The sequence below is a fragment of the Mesoplodon mirus genome (assembly GCF_964341445.2).
Source record: "Mesoplodon mirus genome assembly, chromosome: 9".
Lineage (NCBI taxonomy): Eukaryota > Metazoa > Chordata > Mammalia > Artiodactyla > Ziphiidae > Mesoplodon > Mesoplodon mirus.
The window spans coordinates 35,638,186-35,664,824 of NC_138985.1; the positions used below are offsets into that span (position 1 = coordinate 35,638,186).

The 26,639-nt window shown below is 37.6% G+C and overlaps 1 protein-coding gene across 1 annotated transcript in view; it reads right to left on the bottom strand.

The window, feature by feature from the left end:
• SEMA3E (semaphorin 3E) overlaps positions 1-26,639 on the bottom strand; it is a 273,154-nt gene that overhangs the window by 93,468 nt on the left and 153,047 nt on the right. Inside the window, exon 3 of the mRNA XM_082632907.1 lies at positions 579-638. Within this exon, the coding sequence (XP_082489033.1) occupies positions 579-638 (60 nt within the window). The remainder of the gene's footprint in view (positions 1-578; positions 639-26,639) is intronic.

Below are 26,639 nucleotides of genomic sequence, written 5' to 3' on the forward strand. Positions count from 1 at the left end.
CAAAACATGTGGAATATATAAAGCATGTTTATTGCCTTTGCCATCTTCTTTCAAGTTTTTTGTTTTTTCTCCTTTAGTTTCTTCATTTGTTTCTAATTTACTAATCAGGGTGAGATGAAATATCACAAAGACAGTGCTTAGCTTTTCCTCAAAATAAGAAATTACCTGAAATTATTTTTCTCCCCAATACATAGGAGATAAGCCTGACTAGAAGGAATTTATAAATCTGAGTTGACTAAAATATTATAAGACAAAATAAAACCAAGATCTAATGGTACCTTGGTGCCCTACTCTATCTCTACACTGAAATTAATTTTTAATTATATATATACAAAATGTACATGTATATATCATATGTGCATGTGTATACGTGTATATATACATGTATGTATGTGTGCATATATATATGTACATATCAATATATATATCTATAGATATATGGAGAGATAGATATTTATTCTTGAAATGAATTGCATATATGCTTTTTAGGAGCAAATAAAAGGCTAGAGATTCAGTCCTTTGTCACTGACCATGACTATAATTGATGATTTGTTTAATTTACAATGAATAATACTCACGGCATCTTTTCCTTTCATTATGCATTCTTCTGTTTTTACTGCTGTACTTGGCCAGTGTATCTGGAATAAAAGATAATGGACTGTTATGCAACTGCATATAAAAATAAACCACACTGAAAAACCATTTCATTTTTTTTCAGCAATTCAATACATTTTATTTTGTTCTATTTTTGTTGGTTCTACTTCCTTCTTTGAGAAGATCAAGCAAGACTTTATCTTCTTTATGGCATTATTTGCCAAATTAAGACACTTATCTTTTAGCTTTTATTTTATGCTAAACTTTATTATTATTTTTTTAATCTTTCTGAAGGTTCATCTCAAGTCTCAGGCCTTTAGAGGCCACCCATACTTCAACCAGCACTGCTCTGCATTTAACCTGCTGTGACCTCTGCTGTCCAATCTCTCTCCTGAACTTGTCTGCCCTCCAAAGGCCAGGAACCTCCTTAAGTTCCCTTTGCATTTTTACCACTTAACACTGAACCTGGTGTGGTGGACTCTCAATAACATTTGTGCACAAAAGAACGAAAGGATTTATAATGAATGAATTTATAATTCATCCTCTGTTTATAATGTATCACTTCATAATACACCACAAACATCTTTGATTATTTTTAAAACATTATTTAACTCTACCAGTTTCCCACTGGATTTCAGGAAATTTTCATTATATTTCAAATTTGTTGGTTTCTTCATTGAAGACAGAATATATTAAATACCTCTTTTTCATCTCAAGTAGTGCCTAGCACTTTGCTGGGACCACAGGCAGAAATCATTAAGTACTTTTTAAATCTAATTCCACAAATGTTTAACTGTGAAATTTTTTTTTTCCTTTGGAATGAAAGAAATGGTTTTCTCTATGCTTTTCTTTTCTCAGACTGTTTCTGTTCCTCTTTTTGCTTAAATGATAGATTAATCACACCATGTGCCAGACAGCGTGGCAAGAACTTTAGTTTTTCTTTCTTCTACTTTATAAACTCATGTGCAGAGGTTTGAGCGTGTTATACTATGCAACTGAAGGCTCATTATTATCATTGGTCTTAAAAGGTCCCTCTCTTATTTTAATTATCTATTTATTTCCTTCCCTTCCCCCCTCCATGTTCTCCCTGCATCCCTCCAGGAGGCAATCACTGTAAATTGCCCCTGGGAAGACTAACAGTTTTTTTGTTGTTTGAATATGTTCTTATAAAGTGTATATTGCTTTTTGTGCATTTTTTAATTTGTGTAAATGGTATATTTTAATTTATGTAAAGTCTTTCTCATCTTTTATACTAAGAACTGGGTTTTGAAGACCCCTCCACAAAGCCCTATGTATACATACAGTCTGTTGTTTCTAACTGCTTTGTAATATTTGGGGTATGGATCCCCCATATTCCCTCTTCTACTCTCCCAATGAGGGCACCCAAATTGTCTCCAAATCTCCACCACAGCAAACATCGGCACATCTTCTCCCAATAAAACCTAGAGGAATCATTTTAATGCTTATGATCTCCATGAACAGCTCATTTCAGTTGCAGTGACTACACCAGAAGTGATGGTGTATAAGCTACTTTGGGAAAAGGCTTCTTACCACAAGTCTGTTTTGTTTTAATAAAGTACTTTATTGACAAGAACCACTACCCCCCCCACCCAAAAAAAGCAGCAGCACATCTTTGTACACGGCCCTCTGGGATCTGTATAAGAATACCACTGGTACGTATAACCAGGAGCAGAATTACTGGGTCTTAGCAAAGCATACATTTAATGTTTTCCTGTGGTGTCAGGTTGCTCTCCAGAATGGTGACATGTTTATACTCTACCAGCAATCCTCACTGACACTTGGCATTGTCAGCTTTCTAACTTCTGTACTGAGCACTTCAGATTCAACATTTAATTTAATCCTTACCAGAACTTTACCTAAGTATTATTTGGGAGCTTCTTTTTTAAAAAAATGCATATTTCTCTGTCCAACTCTACAGTGCAGATCTATGGATGGGAACCAAGGTATACAATTCCCTTAAGTAATTGTAGCAACTGGTAAGTTCTTAATTGTTTCCTGTGCCTCAAGATCTAAAAGCCTCCCAGTTAATAGCTTATCCCCTCACCTGCTGGATCAATCAGTCCCCCTCCCCCGACCAAAAAAGCTCAACCGGCTCCCTTTCTTGTGTCTCTTTCTGAATTCCATGGGATCACCTTCTCACGCTAATGTATCATCTTCATGGGCTCTGCTGGTCAGCAATGATGAATTCTATTTTGAGCCATGCTGACTTTCACCAGAACCCCCTACAGTTTTTTGTTCATAGCCTCCAAAGACCTGTGACTTGGATCCACGTGCCCTGGTGTACAGGACTCCTAAGATGTTCTCTCTTCCTCTCCTGCTTCTACGGCTGCTTAGAGCCAGGCTACATGGACATTGCTTTGGCTCCCTTCTTTTTGTAGGCAATCATCTTCCATTCTCAAGTGAACATTTTGGTGAATGAGTAGAAATTTCCCAGTAGAGTAGACTGGGTCTCTTAAGACATTATTAATATTTCTAAAAATAGCCTTTTTCTCCTCAGGATGATTAAGAGCCTCAGGTCCTGGATTAAGAAGAGTTCAGCTACAGCATCCTACTAGCCGGTATCAATGGTCATATATATTAGACTATATTGCTCCACCTGTGCCAATAAGACCAACTGTCTTCCTATCTAAGGCAGTTTGTTCCCTAAAGGTCTCTATTATCTCTCCCTGATGTCTCCCCTTCTTCCACCCACCACCATCCTATCCTGTGCTCTGCTAGTCTGGAAGGACTTTCTGGTTATTGAACTACATACTACATGCTGCTGATTGAAGATATTTTTATTTAGTGAGGACTGTTTAATTATTTTTAAACTACTGCCCAACATTCAAAAGTGAGACATTTTGCATAAAAATCTAGATTTCTGGTGTCTCTAGAAAAATCTAAAAGGCAAGCAACAGGCATGCCTTCCTATGTGGCACCATTCTTCTGGAGTTGAGTCTGAAGTCTTCTTTCAATGGGACAGGCACTCTCTGATTCTCTTCAGACTTTTCTTTTACCTAAGTGGCCCCTGTAGGCATTTTAGTTTTTGAAATCTGATATACATGTTTGAATTCCAAATATGGTCAAAATTTAAGATTTTTAAAAAAGCTGTGTCCCATACAGTATCAGATTAGGCATGTATATGCTAGATGGGGAAGAGGTTTGTCACTTAACTCACACATTACATAGTCAAATCCAGGCCCTGATACATGAAAAATATTGGGGATTTATAAAAGTGGTGACAATAGCATTTGATTATGATGATCCTTTTATGACTCTAAATTTATTATCATAGGAGTAAGCACTCTATGGTTTGAACTATAGGTATATGACATTACTTCGATGTTATTATTAGTGTAATGAGCCCCCTAAAGTTTCTAACTAACAATATTCAGCATTCATGTGTTCCTTTGCTTTCATAGTGCAGTATATAAACCTTTAAATAAAAACACAAGCTCTTTTTGTTATGTTGCAACATAGAAAAAAGACAAAAGGAAAAAAGTAGGGACATAAAAGAAAACCAACTAAAAAGTCCAAAGCACACATAGAATACCCTAGAATCAATGTTCTTCATTATAGCAGTAGATCTATCAGTGGATTATATATGATTCAGGAAAGATATCACATAAATAAGACAATGTCAGGTTCAACCTCAGGCTTAACATCAGCCTGAGGGAGGTTACCAACACCACTTGACAATAGGATCCTGGAAGTGAAGCTGTAGAATTTATAAACTTCACTGATCCTTTATTCTGGAAAAAATTCAGGCACTGAGCAGTAGGTTTTCTCAGATGATTTCTAAAACTCATTCTAATTTGAGATTCAATTTGGTTTTGGAATTATAATTTTACTGTGAATGCATAAATTATTCAAAAGGATATGCTAGAATGTATATGTGTGTGTAAATACAAATTCAAAATACAAATTCATTTTAGGATCATCCATCACTGGAAAGATTTTCATGACTAATTTGCTTATTGACATGAATAAATCGGAGAATACCTCATCAGTAGAGCAGAATAATGCTTTTATATTCTTAACACCTTTAATTTAGGAGATGCAGGGTTTTTCTTCTTAGAATATTAGCATCTTTTTTTATTCATTTTTCATCATTATGTAAAACGGTGACTTCTTTAAACTGTAGTTCTACAATTTCAAAGTATTAGATAACTAATTCCTTGGAAAAATATACCAAAGTTCAGCTTTTCAATGTTGAAATAGTATCCAGACAATAGAACAACCTCAAGTATTACCTCATTCTCCTCAATCATTGCTTCATAAGGATTATTTCAGGGACTATTTGAACATATTGTCTGGGGGGCAATTCTCTAGAGGATTCCTATACTTTATTGACAGCCTTTGTTCCACATTATCTTTTCAAAGAGCCTTGGAAGACAGAGATAGAATCTCCCTTTAGGGCAAATAGAAGATTTGTTTCCTGACCAGGATAATAAAGATAATGTCTCCCTCTGGGCAAAGGTTGGACAGCTTTGCTAGCAAATCCCTTGTAAGACTGGGAGTTTTCTGAGCTGGAGGTTGGTAAAGTGGGTATGATACAAATTCACTGTGTGTACAGTGTCTACTTAGGCTGCTTTGCCCATCCCCTATAGGACTTGAGGAGGGAAAGACAAGATGGAAACACGAGGCTCATGCTGTCTGCTGTCCTGTGAGTGACAGAGTCCTCTGTCTCTTGCCCAGCCGTTGTCTTCTGCCAGCATCAATGAAACTAAGACAGGCTAACGTGTTGTCTTAAAAGCAAGGTAAAATTTCAGACCCTTCACAGTTCTTGACACAAACAAAAGATCATATATTATGTGGTGGCGAAGACAATACATGGCTTTTCTAGGATTGCCAAAACACGTGTTGTTTCTAGCAGCAAACCTAATAGTGGCAGTTGCTCTAGAAATAATGAAATCATTATTTCAGGCATGTCTTAGAAGACATTTCCTGATTAACTTTTTCAACAGATAATATGTCTCCTTCCTTTGATCCTCTATATTGCTTTTCTTACTTTTTCTATCTATGACTATAATGATATGTGTACTCAATTTTAGTTCTCTTATTAGGGCTATAAGTTACAGAGGGCAAGGCAGTGACTTATTTCCACAGCCCTAAAATGCCTACCTGGCACGAGGCCTTAAATGCAATCACTGCTCATTCATTGTCTATGGGCAGACTTGTATCAGTCAACATTTCTTTATCACATTCTTCAAAAAGTCAATTCAGTAAAGGATCCTACAATAAAGTTTGAGATACAGATTCACTGACATGAAAATGTTGCAAACAGTGTCAAATAAATGAGACAAGTAACACTTTCCAGTCTAATCAGGGAGGAAATCCTGCAGGATTTAGCAAGTTTGCAAGACTGGCAGGGTTTCTGAGGGCAGAGAAAAGGGTATTAACCAGATCACTCTGGGTCCATGGAAGGGAGAGAGGTAGAAGATTAAATTATGTACACTCACCACTAAAGTGAACAATGAACAATGTCATTATATATTTATTCAAGTTTTGCTTTTGTTGTTGTTTATACATTAGTTTGCTTTGGTTTCTTTCTTTCTTTTTTTTTTTTTTTAACAAAATTTAACAGGCTCAGGACTGCATTCAAAGGTCCATTCAGGTGAGAAAAGATAAGAGAATGATCTCACTGGAAATCAAAAGTTATTTTAAAGCCATCATGTACAAATGTTCTGCCAAGACAGTAAGGGAAATGATTTTCCTCATTTGTTTTGGCAGTAAGGATGCCTTTTTGTTCTGCTCCAGAGTAGCATCAACAAAACCCCATAAAATTAGGTTATTTGTTCTGCATAAAACATTTTTAAAGGCAGTTAAGCAACAGGGTGTAATGACATCTCCAAATTCTCTGCACCAAGAAAGGTACAAAAAGCAGAAGGTTAAATACACATCATTTCATCACAATACTCCTACAGTATAATTTAATTGTTCCAATGCACTTTAACAGGCCATTTACTATTCTTGCATATCTCAAAGGAGAACAATAAAATAAAATAAAAATTAAATTACAAAGTAATTCTTTCCCGGACTCCCTATTGAGTCTCCTAATTACACCAGGATTAAGGATTTAACCATTCTATTGTTACAAGATGTTAGGACACTCAGAGATTTTGGAGAGCAAAAACAAATGAACAAAGAAACAATAATTTAACTGTCTAAAAAACATTATTTCCTTTTTTATTTAAAAAAAATTAAATAAAATGATCCAGGTAATATAAATCTCTCTTCCTTGGAATACATTTAAGTGATTAAGACACTATTATAACTTCATCTAATATTCTCTACCTAATTCTATTATTCTAATGAAAAATGTTTGCTTATATTTTAGTTTTTCTTTATATATTTTATATCTATATATAGTACCAGTGTCCATCAATGTATATTTTAATTAAAGGTCCTATAAATGTCATTAAAATCAAGAAAATAGATTGAGTATAACACATTAAAAGAGGCCTAATGGTTTATAAATGGTAGTTTTAACCTGACACATGTTATCCTTACTGCTTATGCTTTTATACTTAATTACAATGGCTGTCATTATTCAAGTCGTTTGTATACCAGAATTATAATCTTTTGGACTATAGACAAGATTTGTTCTTGAAATGTTCATAATCCAAAGCTTTTGAATTAGAACACTATTATTATGACACAAACATTTTTGGCCTTGTGTATGCCCTTTTTAATGGATGAAATTTACTAAATTGCCATCATTAATGTGAAATACCATTTGCCATTTTATATGCAAATTAGATTTTAATGCCTCTCACTTAAAAAAAATTAAATTCTAAAATTCAAGCATTTTTTTCACCTTGGATTCAGTAAAGTTGAGTAAATGAGAAAAGTATAAATATTTTTACAAACAGAAGTGACTGAGTTATATTTAGAGATATCCAAATTAAGTAGTGTAACTTTACCTTAAAATAATAGTGGTGAGAGTAATTTTAGGAAAAAAAAGCTGAAATTTAGAAACTTGGAGAAAGCCAGGGGTGAAAATTTGTTAAAGTGAATATTTATTACTAAATATGGAATGTTTTATGAAGTCCTATAATATACAGCTTAAATAAACAAACATTTCCACTTTTGATTTCTTCATGAAATGAAAAAAGAAAAGAAGATTTTATACCTCAAACTAGTATTGCTACCTCCCTGAGAATAATTTTGATTTGTTTTTCAGGAATCTCAGTATTTCTCAAATGTGCACAGATTGCAAGGGGCTATGTCGATAGGAGACGGACAAGTTAGTCCCTGACCTGTGGTTGAATACTGGAGCCTCGTGGGGCACTCAACTTTGCCGTTAAGCTAACAAGGGGGAGACAGTTCCTTCTCGCACTTGTCAGTGGTTTTCCTCCACTACTGTCACCAACCACTAACTGTTCCACTAGTCTCTTAACCATTACGAAGGTAAACGCTAGTCATGCAAAGGGAATAAGAACCAAGAGGACACAGACACCTCATGACAAAAGGCAGAACTAACAGTACACTGAAGACCACCTCGGGAGACACGGAGTTCACACCAGAGCAGCGGCCTGGTTCTCAACGCCGTGACGTGGTGGAAAGACCTTAGGCGTCTAAGACAAGTGAACCTGGTTTTAAGTTCTAACTGCTACTTACTGGCCTCATGGCCCTATTCTCCTCTTCCTTCCATTTACCCAGCATGCTGCTGCTAAAGCAATCATGCTGAACTACCATTCTGATTGTGTTATACACGTATTCAGACTCTCCCACTGGCTCCTGCATTGCCTGCAAGATTAAGTTTCAACAGCACAGCAGTCAGTATTCTTCAGGATCTGGTCTAAACCCCATTTCCATCCTTAACTCTCACTCTACCCTGTTGATACCCACATGCCCCGACCTCACCTATCTACTTCAGCCAAGTCATTATTTCAAAGTGCTCTAAAATGTCTGACCTTCTTCCCTGTACTCTCTCTGTTCCCACTACCTATTGGAGTGAATCAAAATTCCATCTACGATTCAAAGTCCAATTTTAAATTATATCTCCTCCAGGAAACCCCAACTCCCAGCTTCTATATACTTTCTTAGCATTTTACTTGGGCCTTTGTTATAGTTCTATTCAAATTGTGCTACCTGTGACAGATGTGTATGTATGTATCTTCTCCATCGCACTGGAAATATTTTAGGGTAGGGACTGTTTTATTCATCTCTGCATACTTCGTACCTCCATGACTGTTTCTGGAACTTAGTTGAATCGTCTCTAAAAATATGCAGTACTCTTCTACCTCAGTTAGAAATGGCAGCACACAGGAATCATGTGCTGATTCTATGTCTTGTTTAGATAATAACCATGATAGCAAATATTTGGATAATACTATGTTTCAGGCACTGGCCTAGGCAACTAATAAGTCAATAAATTGTCTTATAAAAGCTGTGAGATAAGTATTATGATTATCTCTCTTTTACAGATGAGAAAACTGAGAAATAGAGTTATGGAATAAGCTGAAGAAGATCACTCATCTCCTAAGTGCTGGACCAGATATGGGAGTTCAGGCAATCTGGCTATAAAACGTGTTCTTTGCTATTACATTCTGCTACTTTTCAAAAGATCTTATAATATCTGCAAATGGAAATAAGTTAAAATAAAACAAAAAATAATTTGTTGGCTCTTTCGGTCAAATATCAAAAAAAAATGTAGCTGTTGATCCATTATATCTCATTCTAGAAATGAAATGTTTATCAGAAAGAATGAAGACAAACTTTCAACCAATAAAGAAACACAAATAAAGGTACCATGGCTAATGCTTCTTTATGGTAATACAAATAAACCTGATAAATATGAGTTAGGAAATAAATTTTTCTCATGGAATACAGAAAACAGCACAAAAATGTTTTCAATAATTGTTAGGTGCTATATGAAAAAAGCTTTACTTTGTGTAATATCTAGAGGGATTTTTAAATCATTACTAGTTTTGGTTTACTAATTAATATTATTATTCACCATTTTGAAATATTATCATACTTTATTGAAATATTTTAGAGTCACAGGAAAAGTTTTTTTAAATCCTCTTTTTAAGAATTGCTTTAATTACTCAATAATTGTGTAAATTTTACTCTTAAATGCTCCTTAAATGCTAGCAATATACCAGGATATTTTGGATTTATTCCTCTGCTTCCCTTTCTTGATCATATATATATATATATATATATATATATATATATATATATTATATTTTGCAGTACGCGAGCCTCTCACTGTTGTGGAGCACAGGCTCTGGACGCGCAGGATCAGCAGCCATGGCTTGTGGGCCTAGCCGCTCTGCGGCATGTGGGATCTTCCCGAACTGGGGTACGAACCCGTGTCCCCTGCATCGGCAGGCAGACTCTCAACCACTGCGCCACCAGGAAAGCCCTCTTGATCATATTTTTAAGATACATATTTAGTTTTTTATGAATTACATGTTTAACGCTAAAAAAAACTTAACTCATTAATTTTGCATGCATATATTTAAATCCCCTTAGATTTAACTCAAATTAAATTTCACCAGACTGAAGTTCAAACAACTATGCATCATGTAAAAATAACATTTAATATTGCTGAGTGTACAGCTGCTAACTAGAGAATTTAATAATAACATAATAAACTTTCATTATCTCTTTTGGCCACATCTTGATATTGCACTAATTATAAATAAATTGGGGGTGGAGGATATGAGAAGAAACAGGTACATTCCTTTTCAAATGATCTAGATTGGAAGTTCTTCCTCAATACAAAATGATAATTTTAAAATTAAGTAGTTACTGAAAGGAAATTTAATGAAGATTTTTGACTTTCCCGGTGGTCCAGCAGTTAAGACTCCGTGCTTCCAGTGCAGGGGGCATGGGTTTGATCCCTGATCAGGGAAGTTCTGCATGCCATGCAGTGCGGCCAAAAAAAAAAAAAACCCAATTTAAACATGGATAGCTTTGAATTCTTGTGGCTATAGTCCTATCCCATTAGAGACCTTGGGGCTTCATCATAAATAAATGCTTATTTCAAGAGACAGATACAGATGTAGGCTGTACAAGAAAACAGGAAAATCAAGTGAAAACTGACCACCAGCACAGGTTTGTCTTTCCCTTTCCAAGTCTTCTGATCTATACTAATGTCCTGCTATTGTCACATTATGATCAGAGTCTCAAGATACTTCCAGTTTTTCACCCAAATAATGATTTCCTCTAGCTCAGTCCAAACCTTTTTGTACCAAAAGGCTTTAGAGAAAGGTGAAAAGAAAAAAAAAAAATGTTTTAAAAAATATTTCTTAGAAAGTTCCTGATGAGGTCAGAGTTTAATCTAAGTCTCATATTATCTGTGGATTTTAGAGACTTTTTAAGAGAGCAGAAGAAACCTTTTTTTTTGGCAGGTAGGAGGTTCTCATATGAGGTAAAACAAATGGAATAATAAGGGTAGAATTTTTACACTGAAGAGCATGATTTACCACCAGGGTTGACTTTTCCATTTTTGAGTGAGGGTCAAGGGTTTTTTAGGAATGTGACCTAGATACAAGAGAGCAGAATTTCAGTGTGAAGGTATCATTACATAGCCTGGGAAATGCTATGAATTAATTTATAAAGCAAAGTCAGTATCAAAAAAAACTAATATAATACAGTAAATCTATTAAATGGTAAGTTCTTATCTATCTCAAAATTGCATGGGAAAAATCAATCCTATGTGTGTATCATGATGTAAGTTCTGATTATTACAGTTGATCCTTGAACAATGTGGGTCTGAACTGCGAGGGTCCACTTAACATGCAGATTTTTTTCAGTGAATATGCACTACAGTACTACACCATCCGCTGACGTTGGTTGAATCTGCGGACATGTAACTGTGGATATGGGTGGCCAACTGTAAAGTTATACCTGGATTTTCAACTTCTTGGGGGTCAGCACCCCTAACCCCCTGTGTTGTTCAAGGGTCAACTGTATATATAAGACAATTATTTATTTAGCCCTGTATGTAGGAATAGTATTTCCTAGGGCTTGCAAGGACATATAATACTCTAGTATATCATAATTTTAAGTGTACATTACAATCAGCTTGGAGAGTTTTAAAAAATACTACTTATTCCTCATTTTATTCTGGAGGAAAGGCCAAGGCATAGACATTTACAAGATCCTTAGGTATTATTAACGTTCATCCAAAGTAAAAACTATTACCATACTATAAACAGGCTCCTTACTCTGTTTGCCAGTGGGGAAGTGGGTACGTGCTTGGGGAGGGGGAGGGTGGAAGGCAGACAAAATTAGTTTGAAAGTGGTTCTACAATAAGTACAATGGGATTCGCAAGAGGGCAGACACTGAAGAGAACAGATTTATTGGACGATGTCAATATTAGAAACAGACACTTTCATCTTTTTAGTGTCTATATTCCTTGCGTGCCTACATCTTCAAAGATGAATACAACTTAGTACCTACTCTTAAGGATCCAACTGACAAAGTACACTGATAAGTAAACAGCCAATTTTAATACAACATGGGAATCAAAATCAAACCAAGGGATAAGGAAGGGCTGGGAGAACCTTTTCCAATTCTAGTTTAGAGGAGGAAGGAAATAGCTAAAGCAACAAAAGCAAAAATTGGGTATGTGTGAAGGCTAGTCCAAAGAAGGAAAATGTAAGGATAAAGAAGTATTAAAGAGCAAATAGAGGTGACTGACATCACTATGTATCAGGAAAATAAAAATCAAAACCACAATGAGCTAGTACCTCACACCGGTTTGAAAGGCTATTATCAAACAAATCAAAAGATAACAAGTGTTGGCAAGGATGCAAAGAAAATGGAACCCTTGAGCATTGTTGGTGGGAATGTAAATTGGTGCAGCTACGACAGAAAACAACATGGAGTTTCCTCAAAAAATTTAAAAATAGAACTACCATATGATCCAGCAATGCTACTTCTGGATATATATATCCAAAGGAAATGAAAACTGAATGTCAAAGAGATATTCTGCACACCCATATTCACTGCAGAATTATTCACAGTAGCCAAGGTATGCAAACAACCTCTGTCCATCAAGGGATGAATGGATTAAAAAAAATGTGGTATGTATATATACACACACACATACATACAAAAATACACATGGTGAAATATTATTCAGCCAGGAGAAAGAAGGATATCCTGCCATTTAGAACGATATGAATAATACTTGAGGGCATTATGGTAAGTGAAATAAGTCAGACAGAGAAAGACAAATACTGTATGGTACCGCTTATATGTGGAATCTAAAAAAGCTGACTCCATTGGAACAAAGAGTAGAATGGTAGTTACCAGAGGCAGGATTGGTGGGGGGGGGGGATGGGTGGAGATGAGAAGATGTTGATCAAAGGGTAAAAACGTCTAGTTATAAGACATAAGCTCTGGGGACCTAAAGTGCAGCATGGTGATTATAGTTAATACTGTATAATATCTTGAAAGTTGCTAAGAAAGTAGATCTTAAATGTTCTCACTACAAAAAAGATGAGAATCATATGATGTGACAGAGGTGTTAGGTAAAGCTGTGGTGGTGGTCATTTTGCAATATACAAGTGTATCAAATCAACATGTTATACACCTTAAACATACACAGTGTTGTATGTCAATTATATCTCAATAAAGCTGAGAGAAAAAGTGCAAAAAGAAGTGCTCCGACTGCCAATGTATTGGTGTGAACAAGTGGAGATTAAACCAAAAAGGTAGACAAGAGTAGATCCTGAGGACCTATCACAGCTAAACTGAGAAATTTATGTTTATTTTTACTCAAAATTTTAATAAATGCTTTCTAAGATGAAAATTGTAGAGCAGGAGTTCTTAACTAGGGCCTGAGAAAAGAATTCAAGGAATGTACCAACTTTGATTGGAAAAAAAATTACATTATTATTTGCACTAACCTCTAACTGAAATTTAGCTTTTCTATCTTATAAATGTAGAAAACTAACCTCAGTATTATTAATAGTATCTGTGGCTTAATAACCAAGATAAATAACAAATATTTTAATATTAACTTAGAGTTGCTGCAGGTATCTCAAAATATTATTAACACTCACCATCAATTTGAAATTATGGTACTTATGAGAACTATTGCTAAGACTTCTTATTTAATATTAATAAAGAAGCTACATGTTTTCATATTAGAAATTGTTATTTTTATATAATGATAGTTGTATTTCAACGTAGTTATATTTTAATAACTTTTTTCAATATTTTACTTTGTAATCCTACATATTTATTTAATGCATTTAGGGTGCATAGGCTTCACCAGACTGCCAAATGGATCCATGACCTATATAAAAGTTGAGAACCCATATACAAAGCCCTATTTGTTGACGATTTTGTAAAGAAAACAATAATGTAGAAAAGATAGAAGATAACCAGTCCTTGAGAAATGTCAATAGACTGGAATGCAGAGCGTGTGCAGATGGAATGGCGTTTCATAAAAGGAGAAAGAGTACGTTCACTTACAAGGAGGGAGGTAGAAGAAGTCAGGCAGAGGAGTACCCCTGGTAATGGGAGAGTGAGCATTAAGCTGTCTGATGGCTTCATATGATGGAACATATTACATACAAACCAAAGTGAATAACAGGAGTTTACAGATAGCTTATACATAGCTTATACATGTGTGTCAAGCACGGTTCTTGGTCCTTTGCATACATTAATTCAGTTTCATCCTTGGAGAGGCCTAATATGTCCCCTTTAACAAGTGAGGAAGTAAAAGAATAAAAGGATTAAGGAATTTACCCAATGCTATAAATGCAGAGCCAGGATGCGAACCTAGAAATCTAATTTGTGTTCCTAATTCACTCTTCTAGCCCTACAAAGGAAGTCGAGCTACAAGTAACACGACTGACTCTAATAACTAATACTGAATAAAACAAAACACAAAAGCAGCCCCAGGACACTACAACATACTATTGTGTATCACTTTTACATAGCTCAAAAGAAGTAACATTAAACAATATACTGTATAGGAAAACACTCGTTATGACAAAATAATTTTTAAAACTTTTGAAAAACAGAAAAATAAACAAAATTCAGCATAGTTAATTGCTTCTAGGCAGCAGGAAGCATGAGGAGGCAAAGAGGCAGGAGACAAAAGGTAGCTGCATCTGCAGTGGGAATGGTGATATTTTCATTCTTGAGATGGGTGGTGAGTTCATATGTATTTATTTTATTATTATGCTTTCTAACATATTTACATTATTTATATCTTTTATGTATCACATATTACATTTTAAAAGATATTAAAAACTAAGAAATAAATGGAAAGTGAGAAAGTGGGGAAAATGGGCTTTGGCTACTCTTCCAAGGTGACTGATCCCAGGGGAAGAAGCAGGGATGTGGTGGCACCAAGTAGATATATGTTTATGGTGGGACTTTTTAAATGAGAGGTCTGTATCCTGCTTATAAAATGATGGGCTAGACACAGTGGTCTGACCTGAGGTAATTCTGCCTCCCAGCGGGTATCTGACAGTGTCTGGAGACTTTTTGATTGTCATGACTCAGGGGTAGCATTCTACTGGAGTGTATTGGATAGAAGCCAGGGATACAGCTAAACATCCTACAATGGCACAGGACACCCTCTGCTCCAACCTGGACTTACTCCAAATGTCAACAGTACTGAGGTTAAGAAACCCAGAGATAAAGCAGGAGAGATTAAAAATATAAGAACAGGTAAATAATTGAAGGAGTAAGGTCCAGGAGAGACAGGAGGAGAGCGTGGCCAAGAAGCAGAAACATCACATCTTCAGAGCCTGGACAGCACTGAGGCACCAACTCTCATTCTTTTTTTTTTTTTTTTTTTTTTAACTTATTTTATTTTTTTGCTTTATAACAAATTTAATCAGTTATACATATACATATGTTTCCATATCCCCTCCCTTTTGCGTCTCCCTCCCACCCTCCCTATCCCACCCCTCCAGGCGGTCACAAAGTACCGAGCTGATCTCCCTGTGCTATGCGGCTGCTTCCCACTAGCTATCTACCTCACGTTTGGTAGTGTATATATGTCCATGCCGCTCTTTCACTTTGTCACAGCTTACCCTTCCCCCTCCCCATATCCTCAAGTCCATTCTCTAGTAGGTCTGTGTCTTTATTCCTGTCTTACCCCTATGTTCTTCATGACATTTTTTTTTCTTAAATTCCATATATATGTGTTAGCATACAGTATTTGTCTTTCTCTTTCTGACTTACTTCACTCTGTATGACAGACTCTAGGTCTATCCACCTCATTACAAATAGCTCAATTTCATTTCTTTTTATGGCTGAGTAATATTCCATTGTATATATGTGCCACATCTTCTTTATCCATTCATCCGATGATGGACACTTAGGTTGTTTCCAGCTCCGGGCTATTGTAAATAGGGCTGCTATGAACATTTTGGTACATGTCTCTTTTTGAATTATGGTTTTCTCAGGGTATATGCCCAGTAGTGGGATTGCTGGGTCATATGGTAGTTCTATTTGTAGTTTTTTAAGGAACCTCCATACCGTTCTCCATAGCGGCTGTACCAATTCACATTCCCACCAGCAGTGCAAGAGTGTTCCCTTTTTTCCACACCCTCTCCAGCATTTGTTGTTTCTAGATTTTTTGATGATGGCCATTCTGACTGGTGTGAGATGATATCTCATGGTAGTTTTGATTTGCATTTCTCTAATGAGTAAAGATGTTGAGCATCCTTTCATGTGTTTGTTGGCACTCTGTATATCTTCTGTGGAGAAATGTCTATTTAGGTCTTCTGCCCATTTTTGGATTGGGTTGTTTGTTTTTTTGTTATTGAGCTGCATGAGCTGCTTATAAATTTTGGAGATTAATCCTTTGTCAGTTGCTTCATTTGCAAATATTTTCTCCCATTCTGAGGGTTGTCTTTTGGTCTTGTTTATGGTTTCCTTTGCTGTGCAAAAGCTTTGAAGTTTCATTAGGTCCCATGTGTTTATTTTTGTCTTTATTTCCATTTCTCTAGGAGGTGGGTCAAAAAGGATCTTGCTGTGATTTATGTCATAGAGTGTTCTGCCTATGTTTTCCTCTAAGAGTTTGATAGTGTCTGGCCTTACATTTAGGTCTTTAATCCATTTTGAGCTTATTTTTGTGTATGGTGTTAGGGAGTGATCTAATCTCATACTTTTACATGTCCCTGTCCAGTTTTCCCAGCACCACTTATTGAAGAGGCTGTCCTTTCTCCACTGTACATTCCTGCCTCCTTTATCAAAGATAAGGTGACCATATGTCCGTGGGTTTAACTCTGGGCTTTCTATCCTGTTCCATTGATCTATCTTTCTGTTTTTGTGCCAGTACCATACTGTCTTGATTACTGTAGCTTTGTAGTATAGTCTGAAGTCAGGGAGCCTGATTCCTCCAGCTCCATTTTTCGTTCTCAAGATTGCTTTGGCTATTCGGGGTCTTTTGTGTTTCCATACAAATTGTGAAATTTTTTGTTCTAGTTCTGTGAAAAATGCCAGTGGTAGTTTGATAGGGATTGCATTGAACCTGTAGATTGCTTTGGGTAGTAGAGTCATTTTCACAACGTTGATTCTTCCAATCCAAGAACATGGTACATCTCTCCATCTATTTGTATCATCTTTAATTTCTTTCATCAGTGTCTTATAATTTTCTGCATACAGGTCTTTTGTCTCCTTAGGTAGGTTTATTCCTAGATATTTTATTCTTTTTGTTGCAATGGTAAATGGGAGTGTTTCCTTGATTTCACTTTCAGATTTTTCATCATCAGTATATAGGAATGCCAGAGATTTCTGTGCATTAATTTTGTATCCTGCAACTTTACCAAATTCATTGATTAACTCTAGTAGTTTTCTGGTAGCATCTTTAGGATTCTCTATGTATAGTATCATGTCATCTGCAAACAGTGACAGCTTTACTTCTTCTTTTCCGATTTGGATTCCTTTTATTTCCTTTTCTTCTCTGATTGCTGTGGCTAAAACTTCCAAAACTAGGTTGAATAAGAGTGGTGAGAGTGGGCAACCTTGTCTTGTTCCTGATCTTAGTGGAAATGGTTTCAGTTTTTCACCATTGAGGACGATGCTGGCTGTGGGTATGTCATATATGGCCTTTATTATGTTGAGGAAAGTTCCCTCTATGCCTACTTTCTGCAGGGTTTTTATCATAAATGGGTGTTGAATTTTGTCGAAAGCTTTCTCTGCATCTATTGAGATGATCATATGGTTTTTCTCCTTCAATTTGTTAATATGGTGTATCACGTTGATTGATTTGCGTATATTGAAGAATCCTTGCATTCCTGGAATAAACCCCACTTGATCATGGTGTATGATCCTTTTAATGTGCTGTTGGATTCTGTTTGCTAGTATTTTGTTGAGGATTTTTGCATCTATGTTCATCAGTGATATTGCCCTGTAGTTTTCTTTCTTTGTGACATCCTTGCCTGGTTTTGGTATCAAGGTGATGGTGGCCTCGTAGAATGAGTTTGGGAGTGTTCCTCCCTCTGCTATATTTTGGAAGAGTTTCAGAAGGATAGGTGTTAGCTCTTCTCTAAATGCTTGATAGAATTCGCCTGTGAAGCCATCTGGTCCTGGGCTTTTGTTTGTTGGAAGATTTTTTATCACAGTTTCAATTTCAGTGCTTGTGATTGGTCTGTTCATATTTTCTATTTCTTCCTGATTCAGTCTCGGCAGGTTGTGCATTTCTAAGAATTTGTCCATTTCTTCCAGGTTGTCCATTTTATTGGCATAGAGTTGCTTATAGTAATCTCTCATGATCTTTTGTATTTCTGTAGTGTCAGTTGTTACTTCTCCTTTTTCATTTCTAATTCTATTGATTTGAGTCTTCTCCCTTTTTTTCTTGATGAGTCTGGCTAATGGTTTATCAATTTTGTTTATCTTCTCAAAGAACCAGCTTTTAGTTTTATTGATCTTTGCTATCGTTTCCTTCATTTCTTTTTCATTTATTTCTGATCTGATTTTTATGATTTCTTTCCTTCTGCTAACTTTGGGATGTTTTTGTTCTTCTTTCTCTAATTGCTTTAGGTGCAAGGTTAGGTTGTTTATTCGAGATGTTTCCTGTTTCTTAAGGTGGGATTGTATTGCTATAAACTTCCCTCTTAGAACTGCTTTTGCTGCATCCCATAGGTTTTGGGTCGTCGTGTCTCCATTGTCATTTGTTTCTAGGTATTTTTTAATTTCCTCTTTGATTTCTTCAGTGATCACTTCGTTATTAAGTAGTGTATTGTTTAGCCTCCATGTGTTTGTATTTTTTACAGCTCTTTTCCTGTAATTGATATCTAGTCTCATAGCATTGTGGTCGGAAAAGATACTTGATACAATTTCAATTTTCTTAAATTTACCAAGGCTTGATTTGTGACCCAAGATATGATCTATCCTGGAGAATGTTCCATGAGCACTTGAGAAAAATGTGTATTCTGTTGTTTTTGGATGGAATGTCCTATAAATATCAATTAAGTCCATCTTGTTTAATGTATCATTTAAAGCTTGTGTTTCCTTATTTATTTTCATTTTGGATGATCTGTCCATTGGTGAAAGTGGGGTGTTAAAGTCCCCTACTATGATTGTGTTACTGTCGATTTCTCCTTTTATGGCTGTTAGTATTTGCCTTATGTATTGAGGTGCTCCTATGTTGGGTGCATAAATATTTACAATTGTTATATCTTCTTCTTGGATCGATCCCTTGATCATTATGTAGTGTCCTTCTTTGTCTCTTCTAGTAGTCCTTATTTTAAAGTCTATTTTGTCTGATATGAGAATTGCTACTCCAGCTTTCTTTTGGTTTCCATTTGCATGGAATATCTTTTTCCATCCCCTTACTTTCAGTCTGTATGTGTCTCTAGGTCTGAAGTGGGTCTCTTGTAGACAGCATATAGATGGGTCTTGTTTTTGTATCCATTCAGCCACTCTGTGTCTTTTGGTGGGAGCATTTAGTCCATTTACATTTAAGGTAATTATCGATATGTATGTTCCTATTCCCATTTTCTTAATTGTTTTGGGTTCATTATTGTAGGTCTTTTACTTCTGTTGTGTTTCTTGCCTAGAGAAGTTCCTTTAGCATTTGTTGTAAAGCTGGTTTGGTGGTGCTGAACTCTCTCAGCTTTTGCTTGTCTGTAAACGTTTTAATTTCTCCATCAAATCTGAATGAGATCCTTGCTGGGTAGAGTAATCTTGGTTGCAGGTTTTTCTCCTTCATCACTTTAAGTATGTCCTGCCACTCCCTTCTGGCTTGTAGAGTTTCTGCTGAGAGATCAGCTGTTATCCTGATGGGGATTCCCTTGTGTGTTATTTGTTGTTTTTGCCTTGCTGCTTTTAATATGATTTCTTTGTGTTTAATTTTTGACAGTTTGATTAATATGTGTCTTGGCGTATTTCTCCTTGGATTTATTCTGTATGGGACTCTCTGTGCCTCCTGGACTTGATTAACTATTTCTTTTCCCATATTAGGGAAGTTTTCAACTATAATCTCTTCAAATATTTTCTCAGTCCCTTTCTTTTTCTCTTCTTCTTCTGGAACCCCTATAATTCGAATGTTGGTGCGTTTAATGTTGTCCCAGAGGTCTCTGAGACTGCCCTCTGTTCTTTTCATTCTTTTTTCTTTATTTTGCTCTGCAGCAGTTATTTCTACTATTTTATCTTCCACCTCACTTGTCCGTTCTTCTGCCTCAGTTATTCTGCTATTGATCCCATCTAGAGTATTTTTTATTTCATGTATTGTGTTTTTAATCGATGTTTGATTCATCTTTAGTTCTTCTAGGTCCTTGTTAACTGTTTCTTGCATTTTGTCTATTCTATTTCCAAGATTTTGGATCTGGGAAATAGAATCTTGGATCATCTTTACCATCATTATTCTGAATTCTTTTTCAGGTAGACTGCCTATTACCTCTTCATTTGTTAGGTCTGGTGGGTTTTTATCTTGCTCCTTCTCCTGCTGTGTGTTTTTCTGTCTTCTCATTTTGCTTATGTTACTGTGTTTGGGGTCTCCTTTTTGCAGGCTGCAGGTTCGTAGTTCCTGTTGTTTTTGGTGTCTGTCCCCAGTGGCTAAGGTTGGTTTAGTGGGTTGTGTAGGCTTCCTGGTGGAGGGGACTAGTGCCTGTGTTCTGGTGGATGAGGCTGGATCTTGTCTTTCTGGTGGGCAGGTCCACGTCTGGTGGTGTGTTTTGGGGTGTCTGCAGACTTTTTATGATTTTAGGCCACCTCTCTGCTAATGGGTGGCGTTGTGTTCCTGTCTTGCTAGTTGTTTGGCTCAGGGTGTCCAGCACTGTAGCCTGCTGGTCGTTGAGTGAAGCTGGGTGCTGGTGTTGAGATGGAGATCTCTGGAAGATTTTCGCCGTTTGATATTATGTGGAGCTGGGAGGTCTCTTGTGGACCAGTGTCCTGAAGTTGGCTCTCCCACCTCAGAGGCACAGCACTGACTCCGGGCTCCTCAATTTGGGATGATGTGTTGTCTATTCATGTATTCCGCAGATGCAGGGTACATCAAGTTGATTGTGGAGCTTTAATCCGCTGCTTCTGAGGCTGCTGGGAGAGGTTTCCCTTTCTCTTCTTTGTTCTCACAGCTCCTGGGTCTCAGCTTTGGATTTGGCCCCGCCTCTGCGTGTAGGTCGCCGGAGGGCTTCTGTTCTTCGCTCAGATAGGACAGGGTTAAAGGAGCAGCCTCTTCGGGGACTCTGGCTCACTCAGGCCGGGCGGGAAGGAGGGGCACGGAGTGCGGGGCAAGCCTGCAGCGGCAGAGGTCGGCGTGACGTTGCACCAGCCCGAGGCGCGCCGTGCGTTCTCCCAGGGATGCCGCCCCTGGATCCTGGGACCCCGGCAGTGGCGGGCTGCACAGGCTCCCGGAAGGGCGGTGTGGGCAGTGACCTGCGCTCGCACACAGGCTTCTTGGCGGCGGCAGCAGCAGCCCCAGCGTCCCACGCCTGTCACTGGGCTCCGCGCTTTCAGTCGCGACTCGCGCCCGTCCGTGGAGCCCCTTTAAGCAGCGCTCTTAATCCCCTCTCCTAGCGCACCAGGAAACCAAGAGGGGAGAAAAAGTCTCTTGCCTCTTCGGCAGCTCCAGAGTTTTCCCGGACTCCCTCCCGGCTAGCTGTGGCACATTAGCCCCCTTCAGGCTGAGTTCTCGCCGCCAGCCCCAGTCCTCTCCCTGCGCTCTGACCGAAGCCCGAGCCTCAGCTTCCAGCGCTGCGCGCCCCGGCGGGCGAGCAGACAAGCCTTTCGGGCTGGTGAGTGCCGCTCGGCACCGATCCTCTGTGTGCGGATCTCTCCGCTTTGCCCTACCCAGGTATGTGGGGAGTTTCTTGCCTTTTGGGAGGTCTGGGGTCTTCTGCCAGCGTTCAGTAGGTGTTCTGTAGGAGTTGTTCCACGTGTAGCTGTATTTCTGGTGTATCCGTGGGGAGGAAGGTGATCTCCGCGTCTTACTCTTCCGCCATCTTACCCGGAAGTCTCCCAACTCTCATTCTTAAGTCTACTTTTTTTACACAGACTGTCTATGAAGTAGACCTTGTCTAACTCTGCTGTTACTGAAAATAAATGCAGAACGTCTATGTGGAGTTTTATTGCTAATCATTCTGTGGAAATAGGCAAGAAAAGTAAAAAATAACAAATGCAGGTGGGATGAAGTCACCTCAGAGCTAATGCAGCTTACATCTCAGAATTCCTCACGAGTATCCAGCCCTTTTGTGGCCCTGGGAGGGGCGTTAGCAATTTTGAAATTTAAGTTTGAATTATATTTCCTGAAGTGACCCAGCAAACTGTATATACTTCAGGCCCCACAAAACAAGGATTTACCTTTGAAGGAAACAAAGTTATTCAATTTAATAATTTGTATAGCTACTTTCCTTGACATCCTTGCTGGATGGAATCCTGAAGCTTCAACAACCAGATACTATTCTATTTAGCTCCCTAAGATGCAGTTCATAAAAACTCATCACTCTCCAGGTTTCTTATCCTTATATAGTCTTCACAGGTCATTTCCTCCATTAAAGCAGTCTTTCTAGCATTAAAGGCCTCAGGGTACAATTAGGCCAAAACAATAAAGGATAAGTAGGTTATTCAATTTCCCCTACTCTAAAGCAGAATCACATTAAAGTGGGAAGCTGCTAACTCCTGGCCTTAGTTCCACATAGGAGAGGAGGGCTCAGGAAAACTGTTAAGAGATTTTGTGTACATAAAAGTCACCTAGAAAGCATGTCATAAATGTGGATTTCAGGGACCCACTCCATGAGAGTTACAGGATCCAGATCCAAGGACAGCAATTTAAGAACTACTTCCTTAATGCAAAGATTCTTAATCTTCTGGGTGTCAGATCCCTTGAAGGATCTTTCCATATTCACATACTTATAATTTTAATATGGAGATTTTATTAGTTTGCTATGGCTGCTATAACAAAATGTTACAGACTGGGTGGCTTAAATAACAGAAATTTCTTTTCTCATAGTTCTGGAGGCTAGAAGTCCAAGTTCAAGGTGTTGGCACGTCTGGTTTCTTCTGAGGCCTCTCCTTGGCCTGCGGATGGCTGCCTTCTCACTGTGTCCTCACATGGCCTTCCCTCTATGGGCACACATCCCTGATGTCTCTTTAATGTATCCAAATTTCCTCTTTTTATAAGAACACCAGTCAGACTGGATTAGGCCCACCCTAATTGCCTCATTTTAACTTAATCACATCTTTAAAGTCACATTCTCAGGACTGGGAGTTAGGGCTTCAACATATGAATTAGGGGTTGGGGGAGGAAATCATCCCATAACAGAGATTATTCCATGGCCCCCATTCTAACCAGTCCTAGCTTAGCTATTCCTTCAAAGAACTGGAGTGTGCAGATGATCTACCCGAGAGAAAAAGAAGGGGGCCATGTGGTGAACACCATAGTTAGGAGGAAAATGACCATCCAAAAAAGGGAGAGGAAAATCCATTGAATTTGTCTGGAAAAAGGAGGTCACTGATGGTCTTAAAGATGTATGTGTGTATACCTGGAAAAGACGAAAACTCGAATTTGAAAAGACATATGCCCCCCAATGTTCACATCAGCACTATTTACAATAGCCAAGACATGGAAACAACCTAAATGTCTATCAGCAGATGAATGGATAAAGAAGATGTAGTATATATATACGATGGAATGTTACTCATGAAATAATGTCATTTGTAGCAACATGGATGGACCTAGAGATTATTATACTCAGTGAAGTCAGACAGAGAAAGACAAATAGCATATGATATCGCTTATATGTGGAAACTAAAATATGACACAAATGAACTTATTTACAAAACAGAAATAGACTCACAGACATAGAAAACAAACTTATGGTTACCAGAGGGGACAGGCAGTGGGGGGGAGAGATAAATTAGGAGTTTGGGATTAGCAGATATAAACTACTATATATTAAGTTGATAAACAACAAAGTCCTACTGTATAGCAGAGGCAACTATATTCAGTATCTTGTAATAACCTATAATGGAAAAGAATCTGAAAAAGAATATATGTATACACATATATACATAACTGAATCACTTTGCTGTACATCTGAAACATTGGAAATCAACAATACTTCAATTAAAAAATCCCCAAAAATGATGTGTGTGTATAATACAAATATTGCATATTTATGTTTTATATAAATACATATTCAATTTTATAATATATATTTTAGATAGACATTGAGAGAGACAGAGAGCAATCATCTCTTTTGAGAACTGCAGAGAAAATAAAATTACGGATGATAGAAAAAAAAAAAAAGGAAAGAGTTAAACACATTATGTGTCCCCACTTCATCCTGCAACTAAAATAGTAGCCAAAGGGCATAATGCAAAAAGGACAAATAGAACTTGAGTGGAGGTGCCAAAGAAATATTAGCAACATTTTGGAAGTTCTACAACACATTGACAAGTGTTGACTGGCTTTCCACACGAGAAAAGCTGAAATCTAAATGCCTGCAGGATGAAGGGAGCTATAAACAAGCTGATTCATGAAAAAGAACTTGAAAAATTCTCAGGAATTAGAAGTCTAGGGCTCTTCTGAAAATGGGAAAAGGTGTGGGTGTGGATGAAATCAGGAGAAATCGTTTAACATCTGTATAATAAACAGCAGGCCAGACAATTGAGAACAAAACTCTGCCTTATAGGAGTCCCAGAAAGAGAGTCAGGAGGAAAATGGAAAAGAAGGGAAAACATCAAAGAAATAATAACATTTTCCAGAGCTGAAGGCCAAGCCTTTCCCCTGCAGAAGGCCCACTGTGTCTCAACACAGTGAATGAAAAACAGATCAAATCTTAAAAGAAAATTTGAGAAAATGTTAAAACATAGAAGGGCATGAGGACAGGATTAGGGGAACAGGGTGGCAGGAAACAGATTATAAATAAAATTTGGAAATTAGAATGGTATCTCACTTCTCTGCAGCTATACTCGAAGTCTGAAAACAATGGAACACTATCTTCAAAATTCTAGAGCAAATGATTTTCATTCTAGAATTTTACATTCATCTACCAATTCTGTGTGGAGTCTGAAAAATATTATTTTTAAACATTAAAAAAACCTCAAAATTTTACTTCGGATCTTTCTTCAGCAAGCTAATTGAAGGTGTGTGTCAGTAAAATGTCAGACTAAACTACGAAAGAATATCATACAAGTGGGAGGTTGAGGGGATACTCCAGCATGATGGTGAAGTTCAACTCTGGGCTGACAAGAGAATCAGGAAGGACGCATCTCATTTAAAAAGCAAAAACTGATTTGGAAAGCCATATGGTTTACAATATTGAGAGGAGTATAAGAACTCTGGTAGAAAGTTTGGTGAAAAATTAGTAAAAGTAATCTAAGCAAATGAAACAAAGAGAAAATATTTCATCTGGGGTGGCGGGAAGAACTGTGATCCATTTTCCCAATTGTAATAATGTAAATAGTTATTACTTAGCTAAAAGTTGTGGTACAGCTCTATTGGGAAGATAACCGGGCAGATGAGTAGGGGTTGCTGGTGAAATAGTGCAGATATTTTAGCTACGGTACTGCAAGAGAAGAAAGCTAAAATCCTCATCTGCCTTTACAGAAAGTCAACAGATATTATCTAAAATTAATGATAGTGAGCAAGAACAGTACACAAATGTTATTTAGACATATGGAGGTAAGAACCAGAAGAAATGAGAGTTTTACATGATTTCCTCTAGAGATGAGGAACTGTCAGGGATGAAGGTATGCTGCTTTTTATGATACATTTTTTTAAAAATGACTTTAAAAAACATGGACATTGTACATTTTGACAAACATAAAAATAAATAAGTAAATTTTAAAGAAAATGTATTATGTAATACATACATTTATGCCAAAAATATCCTATGGTCTATAAACTTTTTTTTTTTTTTTTTTTTTTTTGTGGTATGTGGGCCTCTCACTGTTGTGGCCTCTCTCGTTGCAGAGCACAGGCTCCGGATGTGCAGGCTCAGTGGCCACGGCTCACGGGCCTAGCCGCTCCGCGGCATGTGGGATCTTCCCAGACCAGGGCACGAACCCGTGTCCCCTGCATCGGCAGGCGGACTCTCAACCACTGTGCCACCAGGGAAGCCCTTCATGTTTTATATAAAGTTGATATATCACTATTTCTGGAAACATATTAGCTCAATTCAACTCTATAAGCATAGATTATAAGAACCATTTTCTTCTTACAGTTTATCTTTCTCAGAAAAGTTGGGTGCTCGCCTATTTTAATATACTTTAATCCTTCAGGTTTAAAAAGCACCCACCTGGGGCTTCCCTGGTGGCGCAGTGGCTGAGAGTCCGCCTGCCGATGCAGGGGACACGGGTTCGTGCCCCGGTCCGGGAAGATCCCACATGACGCAGAGCGGCTGGGCCCGTGAGCCGTGGCCACTGAGCCTGTGCGTCTGGAACCTGTGTTCCGCAACGGGAGAGGCCACAACAGTGTGAGAGGCCCGCGTACCGCAAAAAAAAAAAAAAAAAAAAGCACCCACCTGAATTAGTGATCTTACCAACAGAAATACATGAGTTAGCTATACTGAGTTCACACATCCGTATTTCTTCAGGCTGGGATTTCTGGAGTAATAAGGCCTAAAGGCACTTTAAATCAGCATATTCCAAACCCAGGTGTCAG